Source organism: Lucilia cuprina, chromosome 4, assembly GCF_022045245.1.
Source record: "Lucilia cuprina isolate Lc7/37 chromosome 4, ASM2204524v1, whole genome shotgun sequence".
NCBI classification, from domain to species: Eukaryota; Metazoa; Arthropoda; class Insecta; order Diptera; family Calliphoridae; genus Lucilia; species Lucilia cuprina.
The window spans coordinates 6,026,394-6,045,690 of record NC_060952.1 but is presented as its reverse complement, the minus strand read 5'-3'; the positions used below and the strand labels follow the sequence as shown (position 1 = coordinate 6,045,690).

Here is a 19,297-nt window from a genome sequence, read left to right as displayed (position 1 = left end):
AGCTGCAAAGAAATCAAGCCATTTCTAAGATGTTCAAGAGAAAAATGGTGGTTGAAGCAGTCTGCTGGGGTGTGTTGGTTGGTTAAAGAAAACAAAATTAAATAAATACGGCTGTTAAGCATAAACATGGTGTTAACAATAACGCTCAAGCACTTACTTAAATTGTCGTTTCTTTTTGCACTCTACTTGGAGATTAAAGATATTAATCGATGTTCGAATAGTGAGTAATATGAATAATTTAAAATTTTATTTTAAATATAAAAATTGAAAAATATTTTAAAGGAATAAAATATTTCTTTGAGGTGTCTTCTTTATAAAGTTATGATTATAATAGTTTATCAAGTCTGTGGTTAGTGTTTTTATAAACATTATGGTCTTCGTCAGCAGTTAAATTAATCCAGAAACTTCAAAAGTAGCACTAAGTAAAACTGTTTACATTCTGTGGAAGTGATGTTTATGGAAAATAATACAATTTTGTACAGAATTTTTTAAGAGTTGATTCATAAATGCGTGTAATTTATTTATTTAAATTAATATTATTTAAGTTAAATTAGCTGTATTCTCTAATACTACAACTTCACTTCCTAATAACTTAAAAAAAAGAATATAAAAAAACTTTCTGAGAATAACTTCATATGTAGTGAACGTGGAATCAAATAAAAAGAACATCCCTCCTATGACAAGCCTGTGATAAAATCATCACTTCTTCAGGACTTTTTCAGTACTTCCATGGATTAAATTCTACTTCTTTTTCATATCTTTTTTTTGCCGCCTAATTTAGTCCTTCTTTCTTTGAAAAAATTAAAATATTTAAAATTTCTAAATATTTATTAATTTGGTGTTATTAATATCATTATAAATATAAAATTTCCTTAGAACTACGTTAAAGGGTGTAACAATTTCAAATATAAAAAAATGTTAACACTTTATGAAATTGATTTTTATTTATAGAAGAAAAGCGTAATTACATACATATTTCTGACAAATATTAAAATTTAATTTGGAATTATTCAAGGTTTTAGCATTTAGGTACTTTTTATTTTTTTTTATTAAAGTTTAATTTTTTTAATCACATATACATATGTATGTACAAAATATAAACAATACATGTTTTTTGTCAATGTGTGCTATATAAGGAATTTTTCGAAAAGATTCTTTAAAATTTAATTTAAATTTATTGAAATTTAAAATTAAATTAAAATTTAATTTTCAAAACGTTTCTCTAAATATATGTAGATATATTCGAAATTTTTTATACTAGAGAAAATTTTAAACAATATAAATTATTCGAGAAAAAATATACAAAAAAATACATTTCGAAAACTGTTTATGAAAAATGAGAAATTTCAAAAATTTTCTATAAAAAAGAGGGAGATATTTTTAACGTTTTCTTTGTAAAAAAAGCTTAATTATTAAAAAATTAAAATTTTCTATAAAAACTAAAGCTGGAGGATCACACCACGCGTTTAAAAAAAGTAGAATCAAGTACAAAAGCAGATTACTGTATTTTTCGTATGCATTGATTCTTTGTCGAACTGTTGGGATGCGACTCTTGAGGAGCTTATTAAAGTTAGAAGCTCCTCAATAGTCGCTCGAAAATTATAATATATGTCCTATAACCACCTTAAAGTATACCAATCGGCTCAGAGTCGATTTAGCTATGTCCGTCTTGTAATCAAGCTACAGGTCCCAATTTTAAAGATAGTTCAATGAAATTTGGTACATGATCTCCTATTATGCCAGGGACGAAGCCTATTGAAAATAGTTTAGATCGGTCCATTATTTCACCTAGCATCTATACAACTGAACCCCCAAATAAAGCTTGTAAACATTTTCAAACTACAGGTCGCAATTTTGGAGATAATTCAAAGAAATTTGGCACATGATCTATGGTACAATAGATCATGTTTTTGATTTGATTTTTTAAATCGATCTTCTTCAAATATATTTTGTCGCATACCGATTTTCTGCAAGAAGCTCTTTAATTTTAAAGAACAATTCAAATTAAGTTTAAAAATCCTCTATCGATTTTTTAAAACTTTCAAAAACACATAACACCATTGAAAATATTTCACACTTTATTCAATATTTTAGAATATTTTCTCATCTGTCTATCTTGTATTCAATTAATTTTTACGCATTGTTATTGAGAAATTGGGTAGCGAAAAATTCAGTCTGTACAAATAAACTTAAAAATTGCAAAATATTTTTTTTATTACAATACTAATACTAATACTAGTAGGAAAGCAATTAGGGCGATATAAGGTAGCAAAGTTAAATTTAAACTAAATACTCTCCCAGAGTTTAGGTTTACATCATATGGGTAGCAGGCTACTCTGAATTAGTAGGTAACAAAAGAACGAATATTTTATATTAAAAAGGAAGGGGACTCTAGGTCTTAACCTAACGAACGCAGTATTAAATAAAGTAAGAAATTATAGTCGGGCGGGGCCGACAATATAATTTCCTACACCTTTTGCAAAAATAAAATGTGATTTAGTTGTCATAATAAAACATTAAGGTTGAATTGTACCTTGACTCAGATATACTTAAGCCGTAGTTTGATTACAAGGATTACATGCCCAATTCGGAGATTCTGTATAGATAGAATAATAGAAGATCATGTACAAAATTTCATTACAAGGCAGACGATCATAGCTAAATCGACTCAGAAAATATTTCTGACCCGATTGGTATACTAAAAGATGGGTATAGGACCAATATTATTGTGCTTTGCAAACATGGGTGAGATAATCACATTAGGCATCTTGGAATAATGAAATGGTGGGAAGAACCACAATGATCCTATGGGGTGAACCTCGAAGTTAGATGCAAGTATCATGGGAGTGATATTATTCCGGAAATAATATTCCTCACTAAAACCTATGGTGAAATTCTTAGAAATTACTCTCAGAAAGCTTAGTTTTTATATATTAAAAGATAATACCATCAGTGAAGATGTTTTATATAAACAAACCAGTTTCTTCCATGAAAGGAGCGCACAAACAAGTCCGACCGTGTATTTCTAGAGATTTGATCTTGTATACATCCTTCATCTAAAGCGGTCAAGTAAACACGTAATAGGTTTGTTAAAGTTTAAAATATATCCTTTGCCACGACTGTTACATTAACTTCGATTTACAAATTAAGTTGTTATACTTAAAAACTGCAGGGAAGTATTCTAAAGTAATATACTGTTTGGTTGTTAAACTATTTACTATATTTTTTTGTAATAAACATATGTATTTCCATACTCAAAGATTCAATACGCATATAAACAAATGAAGTGTTTACAATATAACTCAGGGATGGAAAATTTTAGATTACATTATTAGTGTATAGTTAAGAATTTAAAAATAGTTAAAAAAAAAACCAAATGGCTTTTATACTATACAAAAAATTGCTTTACATTTTATAATTAAACGATTGAAAAATCAACATTACCATCCCTGTCAGATACACACAGAACACAAACTAATACCATAACAAATACTCAATACAAAACCATAACAAATACTCAATAAAAACGGGAAAAAGGATATAGAACTTTTTTTTTAAATTTGTAATAAAAAATAGAAATATATTTTTTCCCAGAATTTCTCCTAAAGATTTAGAGGAGTATGTGTGTGTGTATATGTGCGTGTACATGTACGCATGTAAACAAATATGTGAATGTGACAGTCAGTAAAGAATTCATTTCTCAATCATCGTCATTCGAAAATTGACAAACAACATAAAGCAGCTTAAATGTGAATCGTCAAAGTGTTTCACTTAAAATTTTTTTTACTTTCCTATTTTTATACAACTACTAGAGAAAAAAATGGAAATAAAATTTATATGTTGATGCCTTTGGCAAAAAAAAAATCGTATATTTTTTCTATTTAAATTTAACATTACAATAGAAACCAGAAAAAAGCGCAAATTTACTATTACGCAACCATTGTAATGGAAAGAAATATAGCTGGTAGCAGTAGGGACGGAATTAGGTTTAAAAAATTAAATCGATTAAAGATTTACATTTTTTAAGTGGTTGAATTAATAATATCGATAAATCTGCTTATGTCTTAATGGATGCTATGGAAAAGTAAGTCACTTTGTTCGAAATTACAAAAAAGTTTCTGACATTCTTACGCTTAATAATATGTGCTTATAGTATAATACCTGTTGGCTATAATCAAGATGTAGTTGTATAATTTAACTAACTTTTTAATGTAACAGCAATTTCGCAATTTTCAATCGAAACTCAGTTTAAGATGGTGTTTCTAATAATTATAGTTTTAAAAGTTGGAAAAGTAAGGTGTTGAATAAGTAAAAAAAACACAAGCCGAAAAAATTTGAAAAAAACGAAACCCTGAGACCAAGTAAGACGTTTCTAAGAGATTGAGCAGCGCTGAATAGATTTTCTCCATCAAATCTGGTATTTGATATATCGCTCTTTTTGAAACGTTTTATCAGCGCCAAACTAATTTCATTAATAAGAAATCTGGTCCAATATCTTTTAAACTCATGGTTTCTGGTATATTCATGGTTTCTATATATTGTTGATAACGAATGTTAAAGTGCTTACGTGAAGTTGAGCATGTTTTACTGTAAGATCCAACACATTCACCCATAAAGGATAAATGCTTAATTATTGACAGGGCCTTGCCTCACACTCCGTTTTGCCAAACCTCACTTTAGCACATCTCTTCCGCTACTCCATCCATTACTTCTCCTTCAAATTTAGTCGACTGACCTCAGATACAACTGAAATACATCAATCCATCAGATACAAGTACCTGATGGTAAACAACATTTCGAGTAACCCAATTTTTACATTATCAGCTCAAATCCAACATTTTTAATCCATAGTCATGCTTTGTAGTTTGAACTGCTTCTAGAATCTAGGTGCGATAACAGAAATGTATTACGAAAATTATATTATCAATCTCCTAACCAAGAACCTCCTTCCTGCGAGTTTAGGTTTAAACCACAGCTACTATGTGGATCACGAAAGAACCTCAGCCAGGACACTGTCCTGCGGGCAACTGACCACCCGTAGAACCTTAGATTACGTGGTGCTCTGGTTAGAACCCATGTCAAGTCATGCCAAGGACTAACCCAGGAGTGAATTGACATCACCAATTTATAATCCCGTCAGAGGTACTGGTACTCTTTAATCCGGTGCAATACACCAAGATGCGGGTCATAAAACAGGGAAACATATCCATACAAACAAAAATATAGAATCAATACCAATCTAACAATGTTTTAACCAACTTAAATTCTCTTTCTGATTCGAATTAAAGATGTCTGTTCTTCCGCCAACCAAAAAACTAAATAACAATTATTTTATGAAAATACCTCTTAAATTTAACACCACTTTTTTATGTCCTCTTTTAGAGTGTTTTATAATATTGTCTTAAAAAAACAGTTTTTGTTTTTCTTTTGTCATACTTTTGTTTTGTTGTTTAGCGCGTGTTCTTAGCTTACAGTTGTTTGGGTCAACAATTAAGTTAATCAGTAAACACAATAATTGCACAAGAGTTGGTTGGGCATTCGTTGTTTCAATGCTTTTATATATTTGTATGTATTTTATGTATAAAAAATACATTTGCAGAGAGAGAGAGAGAGGTAAACAAAAAGGTTTAATTTTAAATTGATTCTAGCTGGCAGCAACTACAGCAGCCATTCACTTTATTTTCATATGAAAACCAGTACAACCAAACAACAGCCGAATTAAACACCACACCCCCCCCCCCCCTTTTAATGTTTTTCATATTAAATAATGCTATAATCGCCACCTTGAACTTAAATAATTTTATAACTGGTACTTAAAAAAAAGTAAAAACTTTCTTTACTTGTTCGTTATTGTATAAACAATCCATACAATGACATTTAATCAGCTAAAACCCAGGTTGTAGGAGGTGGGTTTTTTTATAGCTCAAATTACAAAGTGAAATGTGTAAAAGCAAAAGTATGGTGTGATAGCTACACTTTAGTTTATAAAACAGTAGAATATGATGAATCAAAAAAAAAAAAAACAGATGAAAAGTTTAATTTGGCCATAAAAACAAAATGGTGGGGACACAAACAACGTTAGAGGTCTTAAAAGTTCGAAAAAAGGAAATAAAAATAATAATAATACTTTAACAACAATTAATCAATTTTTCAATTATATTTCTATGAAATGAAAAGAATGAGCAAAATATAATGAAAGATTGGATAATTAAGTAAATAAGATAAAAATTATTTAGTAAATATAAATTAATGATTAATATCTGTCTACAGAAATCTGCTTTAAAATAAAAAGCAACCAGTGAGTTGAGGTATGTGAAGATGACAGCATAAAGAGCAAAATTTTCTAAAAATTATATTAATAAACTTTTTATGGAAAAGTTTTCTTTAAATATACATTTATTCCTCAAATTTTCATTTTATAGAATAGTTTTTAGTTAAGTTAATTTTATATAATATTGTTAAAGATTTTTATTGTGTGTAGAAAATTTTTCTATTTTTCATTTTACATAGAAACTTTTTGAAAATTTTTATTGTTAATTTTTTGATTTCATAGAAAATTTTCTCTTTTCAAGAAAAATTTCTTTAACATCTATTTTAAAGAAAAGTTAAATTATTTTTTTTACATAATATATTCTTAAATTTTTATTTTACAATAATAAGGATAAATCTTCTAATCTATGTCTTTTAATTGTTACCTTAACTTTCCCTACCACAAATTTTCTCACACAACCTGTTTACCAACCATTTTATACCAAATTAATAACTCGTGCAAAGAGATTAATGTTTACTTTTACTCACTTATTCTCATTGTATATACGTTGGATTTATATGTGGCAACAATAGCAACTCGTATTCCAAATAAATAAAATGTTATTGAAACTTTGTGTGTTTAAGGAATTTTTGATTAGCAGCAGTAAAAATGGATTTCAATACCTTATTTTGGAACAACACAATAGAAGCAAACAATATAAAGCCACATAAAGACAGATCGGAAAAATTCTGTTTACAATTATTTGTATTCATGTATGTTTGTGTCTTGCATTTCAATTGTTGTTACTTAAAATGCACTTTAAGTTAAAGTCAATTTAGACGAAATAAAAAATAGTAAAAATAAAAATAAACTGAACTAAAATATTTGTAAAGGAGTATAAGCCAGAGAGTAGTTTAGTTATTGATAACAAAAAAATGTAGTTTCAGCATATAATGGTGATGGGTATTTTCAAAGGTACTCGAAATTATGAAGCCCTTTAGTACTATTAAGTTAAAAATATGTACGTGCAAAAATTCTTTAAAAAAAGTAATAGGCAACCATACTATCACTGTTTTTCTTACATAAAGCATTTAAAAACAAACTCTTTGTTTGACAAAAACAGTTATTTTTTCTCAGCCACAAGTTGTATGTTGTTGCATGCCTTCAAAGGATTTAAAGAAAGTCATGACTTCCTTAATAAAATGAGTTTGTGGTTGAAATGTTGCCCATTTCTAAATCCCATAGTACTTGATTTACTCAAAGGTTGTCATCACTATGTAGACGACATAAACTGACTATCGTTTAGATGTTGCTGTTACTATATTTGTTGGCTTATTTTTGTATATATATTTTTTTTGCATGTTTTTACTCTTCTTGCCAGAAAGTAGTTGAAATGTTTTGTTGTGGTTGCAGCAGCAAGTTGTGTGTTTGTATACAGCATGAGTTTTTTATATAATGTAGTGTTTGTTTTTTTTTTGCGTACAACGTTTATTCTGGACACTTTGTTGTGTCACATACAGTTAAATCCCTGGCAGAAGTTTATTTGAGTCTATATAAACACGGATATGAATACAAAACATATACATGTACATGCTTACGTATGTATGTACAAACAAACATACACACACGCACATACAAATAACAAACTCACCACACGGAAGGTTCTTCTAACACTAACAGGAATAAAACCACCATACTAGCACCACTATAATCTAACAACAACAGCCTTTCTGTCAGTTTCACACAAACTAACTACAATATAGCGAAAGACTAACAAGTTTAAAACTTTGTGCACAGTGGTCTGAGAGATTACTGGTACGTCATAAAATATTTACAAGATTTTTGTATATATTTTTTGTAAATTTCTTTTTAATAGCACATTTTCAATATACACATTTTACAACTTACTTCTAGGAAATGTTCTTTAAATTTAAAATTTTATAAAACAAATTTGATAAAAAGATGATTTATTTTATATTTTCTTTTACTTCTTTAAATGGAAAACTTTAAATTTTTATTTTATATATAATATTTACACCAAGTTTCCTTTTGCCAGAAAATGTTAGTTAGTTGGTTAATTAGTTAGTTAGTTAGTTAGTTAGTTAGTTAGTTAGTTAGTTAGTTAGTTAGTTAGTTAGTTAGTTCGTTAGTTAGTTATTAGTTAGTTTTTTGTAATATAATCTTTTTATAGACAACTTTTCTTAAATATAAATAAATTTTCGTTTCGATTAATTTAATTTCCTTTTCAATAGAATATCTTCTATATATTTCCTTTTCGATGAGTTTAATTATTGATACAAAAAAAAAAAAAAAATTTGTCTAAATTAAATTTTTATACAAATTTTCGTTAAACTTAATATAAACAAGTAATATTTCCATATTCGGCTTTGTCGAATCTTATATACCCTTAACCAAGTATGTTTTACAAAACAGTTTTTATTTATTCTGTATCTCTTCACACATGTCACACATAACATACATACGAACAAATATAAACTGTAGCAGAAAGAAATATTAACCGTTGTACTGTAATACCATCGTCAAACTGTATTACCACCCTCAAACAAATAAATGTGGCTTTTTGATGAAATTTTCAGAGGTTGTCTCGAATTTTTGCTCATATCTCCGTTATTTATAGACCGATTTTGCTTATTTTAAATAGAGATCTTCTCGAAAGCATGTCTAACTGAATTATTGAAGATTCGGATCTCGCCGATATCTGAGGATAACTGATTTCAACAGACAGACGGACGGACAGGCAGACAAACGGACATGGCTTAATCGACTCCGCTATCTATAAGGATCCAGAATATATACTTTATAGGGTCAGAAAATTATAATATAGAAATTACAAACTGAATGACAAACTTATATATACCCTTCTCACGAAGGTGAAGGGTATAAAAACTTTTCATAAAAAATATTCATTGAATTTTAATTTTTCGTTAATAATTTTTAAATAAAAATTTTCTTTAAAACTTGCAGGTTTGAGGGAACTATAAACTCTTTTTTACTTATAAAAGTTTTTCTCCTCCACTTTTTTTAATTTCTTTTATTTTGTATCTCTTCGATGGGAAGTACATTAGTTACTTTTTAAATATTGTTGGTTTTGTTTTCTTAAACATTTTAGTTAGATTTAATTTTATAAATTTTTAACAAATTTATTAAATATTTAATTTTTCTAGTTGTTGAACTTTTAAATGTATCCATTTAATACATGATTGACATTAAACAATAATTTTCCACAAACACTCACACTAAATTACACTCACACTAAATTACACACACACACAAGTAACACACTTTATACTTATTTAAACATACTTTTCCATTTCTATATTTTTATATTTTTTATATTAGCAACAAATAATTGAATTTACTAATATCAGATTTTTTGCTAAATTATACTTTTTTATATTTTTTATGTTTCTATTTCATTTCTTTTGTATTTAATAAACTATATATAAATTTTTCTTCACAGTTAATAGTTGTAGTTTTGTTAGCAAACTTAGTTGAGCTTCGTTAATTTTTTCACTTCATTTCCACTTTGTTGCAAGTACAACTACACAACACACATACGAATATAAAAAGGTAATTGTAAAAAAATAACAAAATAATTTTTATAAAAATATTATTATTTTCCGTTTACAAAGTTATTTTAGATATGTAGTTTGTTTTTAGAACTTATTACTAGCGCACGTTCATGTTCTTTCTATTCTCGTCTACAGGTCTGCGTTTTTTCATAACTTTAACGTACTATGAACAATAACAACAACTATAGAGTAATGCAACGAATGAAACTATAACAGAAAAAACCGTGTTTGTTCAAAAATTTCATTAATAAAAATTCATGTATACGACTAAATAGAAGTGGCATGTAAGTGTATCTAAATATGTGTATGGGTATGAGTGTATGTGTTAGTCAGTACATTAGTGGTGGCAACTAGTAGACCAACTACCATAACTATACTACCCACTAATAATAGTTGTTCTAGGTGTATTTAAAGGAGCGTAGTTCAAAAAGGGTAATTTCGATAGAAAAACTAAAGAAATTGTTATTAAAACAAATAATTATTTAAAATTCCGTTAAATTTTAATTCAATAAACTGTATTATATTGTTCAATAACTATTGTAGTTCCAAACCTTTTACTCCCGTCCTTATTTTATTACCTCTTATGTTCTTTAGCTTGTGCCAGTGTACTCTAAGTATTACAAATTGTACACATACATACATACACATTTAAGTCCATATGTTGTAGGGGAAAATGTATAAATTCTAACGTTTGTTTCTATTTTGTAAATGAAAGTATATGTATGTGTGTAAACAAGAGAGTTTTGTAAGTTATCCTTTTGTTATTGTAGTTCTTGTTAATGTTTTGTAGTGGCTTTTTACTGTAGTCATGGTAATAATGCACTACTGGCACGTCTACATCTGTAGTGTCCACTATATTAGCGCCACTTCGTGTGTTGTTTTTTATTCTCATTGTCCATAAAAATTCTTTATAACCAAAGTTTGGACAAATTAGTTTTCTTAAATAACAACAGTTGGCGCTGGTGTTTGCTGCTTTTAGACGTAATAACCGCTCTATGACGTGAAAAAAAATTTTGTAAGTCTTTAGCAACAACTATGACCACAACAAAAGGAGGTAAATGTGACATTTGATGATGTCAAAGGAGTGAGTAAAAAGGTGTGGTAAAAAATTATGTTATTTGAACTAATTTAAACAGTTCTAGTTCAGTTCTATTTCAGTTCTAGTTCAGTTCTAGTTCAGTTCTAGTTCCGTTCTAGTTCAGTTCTAGTTCTAGTTCAGTTCTAGTTCAGTTCTAGTTCAGTTCTAGTTCAGTTCTAGTTCAGTTCTAGTTCAGTTCTAGTTCAGTTCTAGTTCAGTTCTAGTTCAGTTCTAGTTCAGTTCTAGTTCAGTTCTAGTTCAGTTCTAGTTCAGTTCTAGTTCAGTTCTAGTTCAGTTCTAGTTCAGTTCTAGTTCAGTTCTAGTTCAGTTCTAGTTCAGTTCTAGTTCAGTTCTAGTTCAGTTCTAGTTCAGTTCTAGTTCAGTTCTAGTTCAGTTCTAGTTCAGTTCCAGTTCAGTATATTTATTCTAAATTATGTTTTTAATTGCATTTATTTAAAACGAATTACTCTCATGACTTACAACACTTAATATTTGCAAAGTGACCCAATAACCTGAAAGACAGGTGGCTTAATTTTGCGTGACATAATTTAGAGAATTTGGAAAAAAAAACTTAAGACGAGTTTCTTACTAAATTTCTTTAACAAATTAACATCAATAATCAGTGCCCCACAAAATAATGAGCACCTTTTTGATGGCAAAATACTGACCGTAATTACAAATAAATTTAGGAATGACTCAAGCTGATAGACATGCGTTAAAAACAAACACTTTTATATTTAACGAAATATTTGCCTTGATTAAAAAAAACAACAACTAACAACTTTTGAACAAAATTTTCTATTATTTAACTAAAAGACATGAACTAAATAAAAAGCATTTCGTTTTTGGCTGTTTATCCAAACTAATTGGGGTAAACTTTTTAAAAGTAAAGAAAATTTTGAGTTTAATTCGTTTTATTTTTCTCCCAACTCAATTGTTCTAGCATATTTTCGGTAATCGTCATTAGCTGTGGGCAATTACTAACCAATGTGCTCAACCAAGCTCACACACACAAATTTACTAACTTAAATACAAACACAAACAAAGATAAAGTTAGTAGGACTTGAGCCAAAAACAGTAAATTCTAAATATCAACAATGAGCAGAAAAAACAACTACACTAAACAATAATATAAAGTTAAACAAAATTTTATCGATAGTTGAAGGCCATGATGATAAAAAGCAAGGTAACACGTTTATATTCTGAAGCAAGTGAAAGGCAAAGGAATGTTTTAAGAAAACTTAATCAATGAAAGTTGTAAGAATGGTCAAAATAAGACTTCATAATAATAGTGTGTCTAAGTAAGGTAAATATTTAATTACTGAGTCACAAACTAAAACACATTTCCAGGGTAGTAAACAGTGGTCCCATTTCATGGAAACGATCTCAAAAATGTCCTTACAAGAATTTGGTAAGTACGTAGTTAGTAGTTTCTTCACAATTTCGTTTCATAAACTTGTATGGTTCCACTGTTCAGATAATACATTTCGCCTACAGTAGTCGAAATAATAAACTAAATCATAAACAACTATTTAAACTGTAAGTCTATGTACAAATGGGAAATTAAATGAAATTATTTTATATAAAACCCAAAAATTCTAAAATTACTCCCGTAAACACACACATAAAATTAAACTAACACTATCTTACCAGCAACTGAATGAAAGTTTAAAAGTTATTATAGTTGTGTGTGAATGCATTGATATAATAAAATTATAGTTTAGAAATTTTCTCTTGCTATATGTTCAAAAAATAAAATATATTTATATTTTCCTTTTTTTCTTTCATGCTACCTAATTTAGTGTTGTTATTAAGTTAAGTTATGTAATTCTAAATACTCTTTCGCTCTTGTTGTATTTACCTGAACTTTTTTGAATTTAAACTTTTATTTATAATTTTCGTAAAATGTTGTGATGGCAAATCCTTGACCCATTAGCTCTAGGGTGTGTACAATTTAATAAAATTTAAATTTTGAAAATAATAACAAAAACAACAACAAGATGGAAAAAGTAATAATAAAAAATTGTATGTAACTTTTAAACTGACTGCACTCAAGTGTTGCTGTTCCTACAACAAGCAAACAACTTATTTTCTATTATCCTGCCACCACTACAAACAGGCAGTAAGTACGTGTGAATGTATATATACTCTACACCACTATATTAGTGAGGTTATTATGTATTTATGCTGAAGTTTATAAAACCTTAAAGTATCTAAAAGTATACCAATCGGTTCAGAATCTCTTTTTGAGCCGATTTAGGTATGTCCATACATTATTGTATGATGTTGCTTAGTGTAGTTTTCTAGTTTAACTTTCAATTAGCCATACAAATATATTGTATGTATATACTTATACATATTTAGACTACTATTGCTACAACAAAATTTTATATTTAGATTTTATAACAGTGTAACAAATCTTAGTGTTGTGCTGCAACATTGTAAAATGTACGAAAACAATAGTAGGGTTTGTTTTCGTACCTAAAAGGAAACGGAAGTGCAATTATAAATAAGTACAACAAGTCAATAGAAATAGGGCCTTTTTAGGAGGTCAGATAAAATATAGTTTTATATTGTAAGGAAAAAAGTAAGTTGACTAATTGAAAAACAATTTTCCTTTAATCTGTTTTAATCATTCTAGTTCTGTTCTAGTTCTGTTCTAGTTCCGTTCTAGTTCAGTTCTAGTTCAGTTCTAGTTCAGTTCTAGTTCAGTTTTAGTTCAGTTCTAGTTCAGTTCTAGTTCAGTTCTAGTTCAGTTCTAGTTCAGTTCTAGTTCTAGTTCAGTTCTAGTTCAGTTCTAGATCAGTTCTAGTTCTGTTCTAGTTCTGTTCTAGTTCTGTTCTAGTTCTGTTCTAGTTCTGTTCTAGTTCTGTTCTAGTTCTGTTCTAGTTCTGTTCTAGTTCTGTTCTAGTTCTGTTCTAGTTCTGTTCTAGTTCTGTTCTAGTTCTGTTCTAGTTCTGTTCTAGTTCTGTTCTAGTTCTGTTCTAGTTCTGTTCTAGTTCTGTTCTAGTTCTGTTTTAGTTCTGTTCTAGTTCTGTTCTAGTTCTGTTCTAGTTCTGTTCTAGTTCTCTTCTAGTTCTGTTCTAGTTCTGTTCTAGTTCTGTTCTAGTTCTGTTCTAGTTCTGTTCTAGTTCTGTTCTAGTTCTGTTCTAGTTCTGTTCTAGTTCTGTTCTAGTTCTGTTCTAGTTCTGTTCTAGTTCAGTTCTAGTTCTGTTCTAGTTCTGTTCTAGTTCTGTTCTAGTTCTGTTCTAGTTCTGTTCTAGTTCTGTTCTAGTTCTGTTTAGTTCTGTTGTAGTTCTGTTCTAGTTTTGTTCTAGTTCTGTTCTAGTTCTGTTCTAGTTATGTTCTAGTTCTGTTCTAGTTCTGTTCTAGTTATGTTCTAGTTCTGTTTTAGTTCTGTTCTAGTTCTGTTCTGTTCTAGTTCTGTTCTAGTTCTGTTCTAGTTCTGTTCTAGTTCTGTTCTAGTTCTGTTCTAGTTCTGTTCTAGTTCTGTTCTAGTTCTGTTCTAGTTCTGTTCTAGTTCTGTTCTAGTTCTGTTCTAGTTCTGTTCTAGTTCTGTTCTAGTTCTGTTCTAGTTCTGTTCTAGTTCTGTTCTAGTTCTGTTCTAGTTCTGTTCTAGTTCTGTTCTAGTTCTGTTCTAGTTCTGTTCTAGTTCTGTTTTAGTTCTGTTCTAGTTTTGTTTTAGTTCTGTTGTAGTTCTGTTCTAGTTTTGTTCTAATTCTGTTCTAGTTCTATTCTAGTTCTGTTTCAGTTCTGTTCCAGTTTTTTTCTAGTTCAGTTCTAGTTCTGTTCTAGTTCTGTTCTAGTTCTGTTCTAGTTCTGTTCTAGTTCTGTTCTAGTTCTGTTCTAGTTCTGTTCTAGTTCTGTTCTAGTTCTGTTCTAGTTCTGTTCTAGTTCTGTTCTAGTTCTGTTCTAGTTCTGTTCTAGTTCTGTTCTAGTTCTGTTCTAGTTCTGTTCTAGTTCTGTTCTAGTTCTGTTCTAGTTCTGTTCTAGTTCTGTTCTAGTTCTGTTCTAGTTCTGTTCTAGTTCTGTTCTAGTTCTGTTCTAGTTCTGTTCTAGTTCTGTTCTAGTTCTGTTCTAGTTCTGTTCTAGTTCTGTTCTAGTTCTGTTCTAGTTCTGTTCTAGTTCTGTTCTAGTTCTGTTCTAGTTCTGTTCTAGTTCTGTTCTAGTTCTGTTCTAGTTCTGTTCTAGTTCTGTTCTAGTTCTGTTCTAGTTCTGTTCTAGTTCTGGTTCTAGTTCTGTTCTAGTTCTGTTCGTTAGTTCTAGTTCTGTTCTAGTTCTGTTCTAGTTCTGTTCTAGTTCTGTTCTAGTTCTGTTCTAGTTCTGTTCTAGTTCTGTTCTAGTTCTGTTCTAGTTCTGTTCTAGTTCTGTTCTAGTTCTGTTCTAGTTCTGTTCTAGTTCTGTTCTAGTTCTGTTCTAGTTCTGTTCTAGTTCTGTTCTAGTTCTGTTCTAGTTCTGTTCTAGTTCTGTTCTAGTTCTGTTCTAGTTCTGTTCTAGTTCTGTTCTAGTTCTGTTCTAGTTCTGTTCTAGTTCTGTTCTAGTTCTGTTCTAGTTCTGTTCTAGTTCTGTTCTAGTTCTGTTCTAGTTCTGTTCTAGTTCTGTTCTAGTTCTGTTCTAGTTCTGTTCTAGTTCTGTTCTAGTTCTGTTCTAGTTCTGTTCTAGTTCTGTTCTAGTTCTGTTCTAGTTCTGTTCTAGTTCTGTTCTAGTTCTGTTCTAGTTCTGTTCTAGTTCTGTTCTAGTTCTGTTCTAGTTCTGTTCTAGTTCTGTTCTAGTTCTGTTCTAGTTCTGTTCTAGTTCTGTTCTAGTTCTGTTCTAGTTCTGTTCTAGTTCTGTTTTAGTTCTGTTCTAGTTCTGTTCTAGTTCTGTTCTAGTTCTAGTTCTGTTCTAGTTCTGTTCTAGTTCTGTTCTAGTTCTGTTCTAGTTCTGTTCCAGTTCTGTTCTAACGATCTAACAAATTCTTTTTAAACTAAATGCATTTTTGAGCCCCTTTTCTTTGATACAGCCGCTATTCTATTTTTAATATCTTCTTCATAAAATAACAATGTAAATCAGGGAGTAAAGAAAAACAAGCCCGAAGGCTTTTAATTCGTTACAGTTCATAAATTTCTTGACTTGCGTCAAGTTGCTGTTCTTTTTTCATTAAAATATTACAAACGTAAACAGACTTATAAACACATAATATAAAGTACATGAATAGATATGTACATGTATGACCCACCTAAGTAATAGAATTTTTTATATGTTTTCCTAAAGTTTGTTTGGTCGCTTCCGATAAACTTCCAACATTTTTTTAGAAGGGGAATATTTTTTTCTTTAATTTTTTGAAAGTTTTTAGGCAAATTTTTCACATAAAAGTTGCGTAAGCATTGAACCCATACAAAATACATACTTAACTGACAGTGAAATCTACAAAAAAAATCAAAATACTTCGTAGTGTTGCCAACATATTAAAAATAGGTACTCAAAAACGTAAGAACCACAACTTGTTATGCATATGTACATAAAAACTTATTTGTTTGTGTAAAAGTTAAGTACTAAGGCAAGTAAAAAAGAATGGAAACTTAAATATTTCAGGTTGCTAGCACAGAGTAAGAGAAAAAGAACTAAGTACAAGCAAAAGTCATTTGAATTTCCACGAAATTGTTTTGCAGTACAAGCTTAGATTAGATGAATTAAATACAAACCGCTACATGTACTTGCAGGCAGAAATACTCTTCGTACTTTTACACAGGGCTGTGGTTGACTGACTTGACTTGACTAGCTGACAGTTAAACAGTTAGTAAGTAAATGTTAATGTAATACCCTTAACCTATTACACACATATACGCGTATACAGACTGACACTCATACTCATTTACATACATATCGCTCATTTACTATAAGACTGCCATAATTCGAAAAAGAATGTTAATTTTTAAGTTTACAGCAAAAAAATAGTTAAATTTTTAATTAAATGAAATTACTTATTACACATTTCATTAAACCTTAATTTTGCGTTATATCACTCTTCTAGTAAAGAAGCGATATGTATTTGTATGTATATAAAGTATCACATTTTCGCATATTCACTCACTCTTGCCACATAACTGTAACTACCTCAACAAGTATGAAACAGCTAAAGCAGCAACAACGACAACAAGTTTTGCCTAAAACCTGCAGTATAAAGAGATTTCAAAATTTTTGTTTTTTTATGTCATTTCACTTTTATTATACAAGAACGTCAAGATGCACTATGGGTAAATAAAATGTTGTCATTTTTAGGCCGCTTATCCACAAAAGAATCACAATTCACAACATTAATAACTAATTGCCTAAAATTTCTTAAAAAATTTTCGCATAGTCTTTGAAATGTTCATTTTACATGCCATCAATTTAGATGGGAAATTAATTTACACTTCCCTCCCTAATTTTCCATAGTGCATTCAAAGACTGCAGCATTCTTGCTTAACCATAATATGCCAAAATAAACACACCAATCTTTAATCCCTGATGTAACATTTGATCACAAAAACGACAAAAAATCACACAGCAACATCAACAAACAAAGTGGAAAAAAATAAAAATGTCTTTGATGAAGTGCTTTTTCATAGTGTTCACATTTTCTTCTATAAACCATGAGTATGAGACGTATGTGTGTTGGTCATCTTGATGTGTTTGTATTTGTATTTTTACTGTAATTTTCACATGTCCATCATGACAGGCGAAAACTTCTCATGTTGATGTTTTTACTTGCTGCAGGAAATAATTGTGCTCTTAAAAACGAAAAACCATAGCACAGAAACAGGCACACAAAAATAAATACAAAAAGTTCAAATCCACATGTTGTTACACATACCGGTATACATAAAGCCAAAAGCGGTATACAAACACACTCTTATAAAGCATATCATATGCATCAAATGCCACATGCACACAAACACTTTCACCCACATCTGAGTTAGTATACACAAACGAAAATTAAAGGAGTGGTGGTTTTAAGATGATTTCAAAAATAAAAAAGGAAAATGGAAAAAATCCTCGATTAATAATGCAGAAAAAACTTTAGTTTGTTTAGATTTGAGTGACACATATGCTGTTTATGAAACGTGACCACAACATACATACACACATACCATATAAATAACTAAGAACAACAACCGATATCAGCATCAGCAACATCGCCAGCGTCACAAACAGAAGCAACAACAGCAAAATTAAACAAAAAGTGCCACAGCAAAGTAAAATCTTTGAAAACCATCACACACACAGAAGACAACTAAAAAGTCAGTTTTCAGTTTTCACAACAAACTGCAATAAATACAAAACAACCAGGATGATACTCTAAAAAAATACTACTACAAAGGGTATGAAAGTAAAAATACAAAAAACAGTACAGTACTTGTGACATCCACACGACTTTAACATATAAGAACATATTTATGTTTGTCTGATTATTTGCATATGTATGTGTTAGTGTTTTCGAGTAAAAACTTCAGTTTAAATACGAAAGTAACCCGACAAATAAAAGGGAATAGTAATTTTTAATTAAAACATACGGGCATCCTTGACAACAAACAAACAAACATGACACACATAAAGACCCTACCCACACATTTGTGGATTTATCATTACACACTGTTAAACATCAATGATTATTCATCACTCAAGACAAATTTAACATTTTTGTTGTTTAAAACTTGTTGTTATTTGTAAAATAATCAAACAAGTGCATATTTTGTGTAAGTACTTATTTGGGGGAAACATACATGTATTGAAGTTCTGTTAACAGGGTCATATGGGAAGTTGACAAACATTAACCTTAAGAAAAAAAGTTTATCACATTTTTTGTAATTTTTAAAAAGAAACTCGGCTCCGCTTAAAAAAACTTTGATTTTTCCTCATAACCCTCGTTTAAATTCAAACCAAAAAACATTGTTAACTTGACCATTGTTAAAACACTATTTTGTATCATTTAAAAACTTTAATAAAGCTATGTGATGAACACTATATTACGTAAAATAATTAAAAAAGTATAGTAGGGCGTGGACGACTATATGACACCCTGCACCAGTCATGAATATTAAATGTGATTTATTTGTCATAATATTTTGAATATTTTCTTGTTTCTGATATATTTTATGAATGAAAAAATGTCTGAATAATAATTCATTTGTAGCTGAGGCCAATGGTCTGACCCCGATATTTTTACTTAATTTCATCACGTTATTAGTGTGAATTTTGAACATTCAATTATTTTCTGATGGTGACTTTGTATGGGATCTAGGGCCAAATGAGGCGTGATTTTTATAAAATTTGGCTTGTGTAAAACTTAGTTGTGCCTTTTTATCGAGATACAAGCATATTAAACATAACTATGAGCTCTAAAACCTTTTCGGA

The 19,297-nt window shown here is 29.5% G+C and overlaps 2 protein-coding genes across 2 annotated transcripts in view; one reads left to right on the top strand and one right to left on the bottom strand.

Annotated features, from left to right (window-relative positions):
* Positions 1 to 19,297, bottom strand: part of LOC111675688 (ankycorbin) — a 187,425-nt gene that overhangs the window by 91,036 nt on the left and 77,092 nt on the right. The window lies entirely within an intron of this gene.
* LOC111675689 overlaps positions 12,314 to 19,297 on the top strand; it is a 49,303-nt gene continuing 42,319 nt past the window's right edge. The window contains exon 1 of the mRNA XM_046949929.1: positions 12,314 to 12,332. Coding sequence (XP_046805885.1) covers positions 12,314 to 12,332 — 19 coding nt within the window. The remainder of the gene's footprint in view (positions 12,333 to 19,297) is intronic.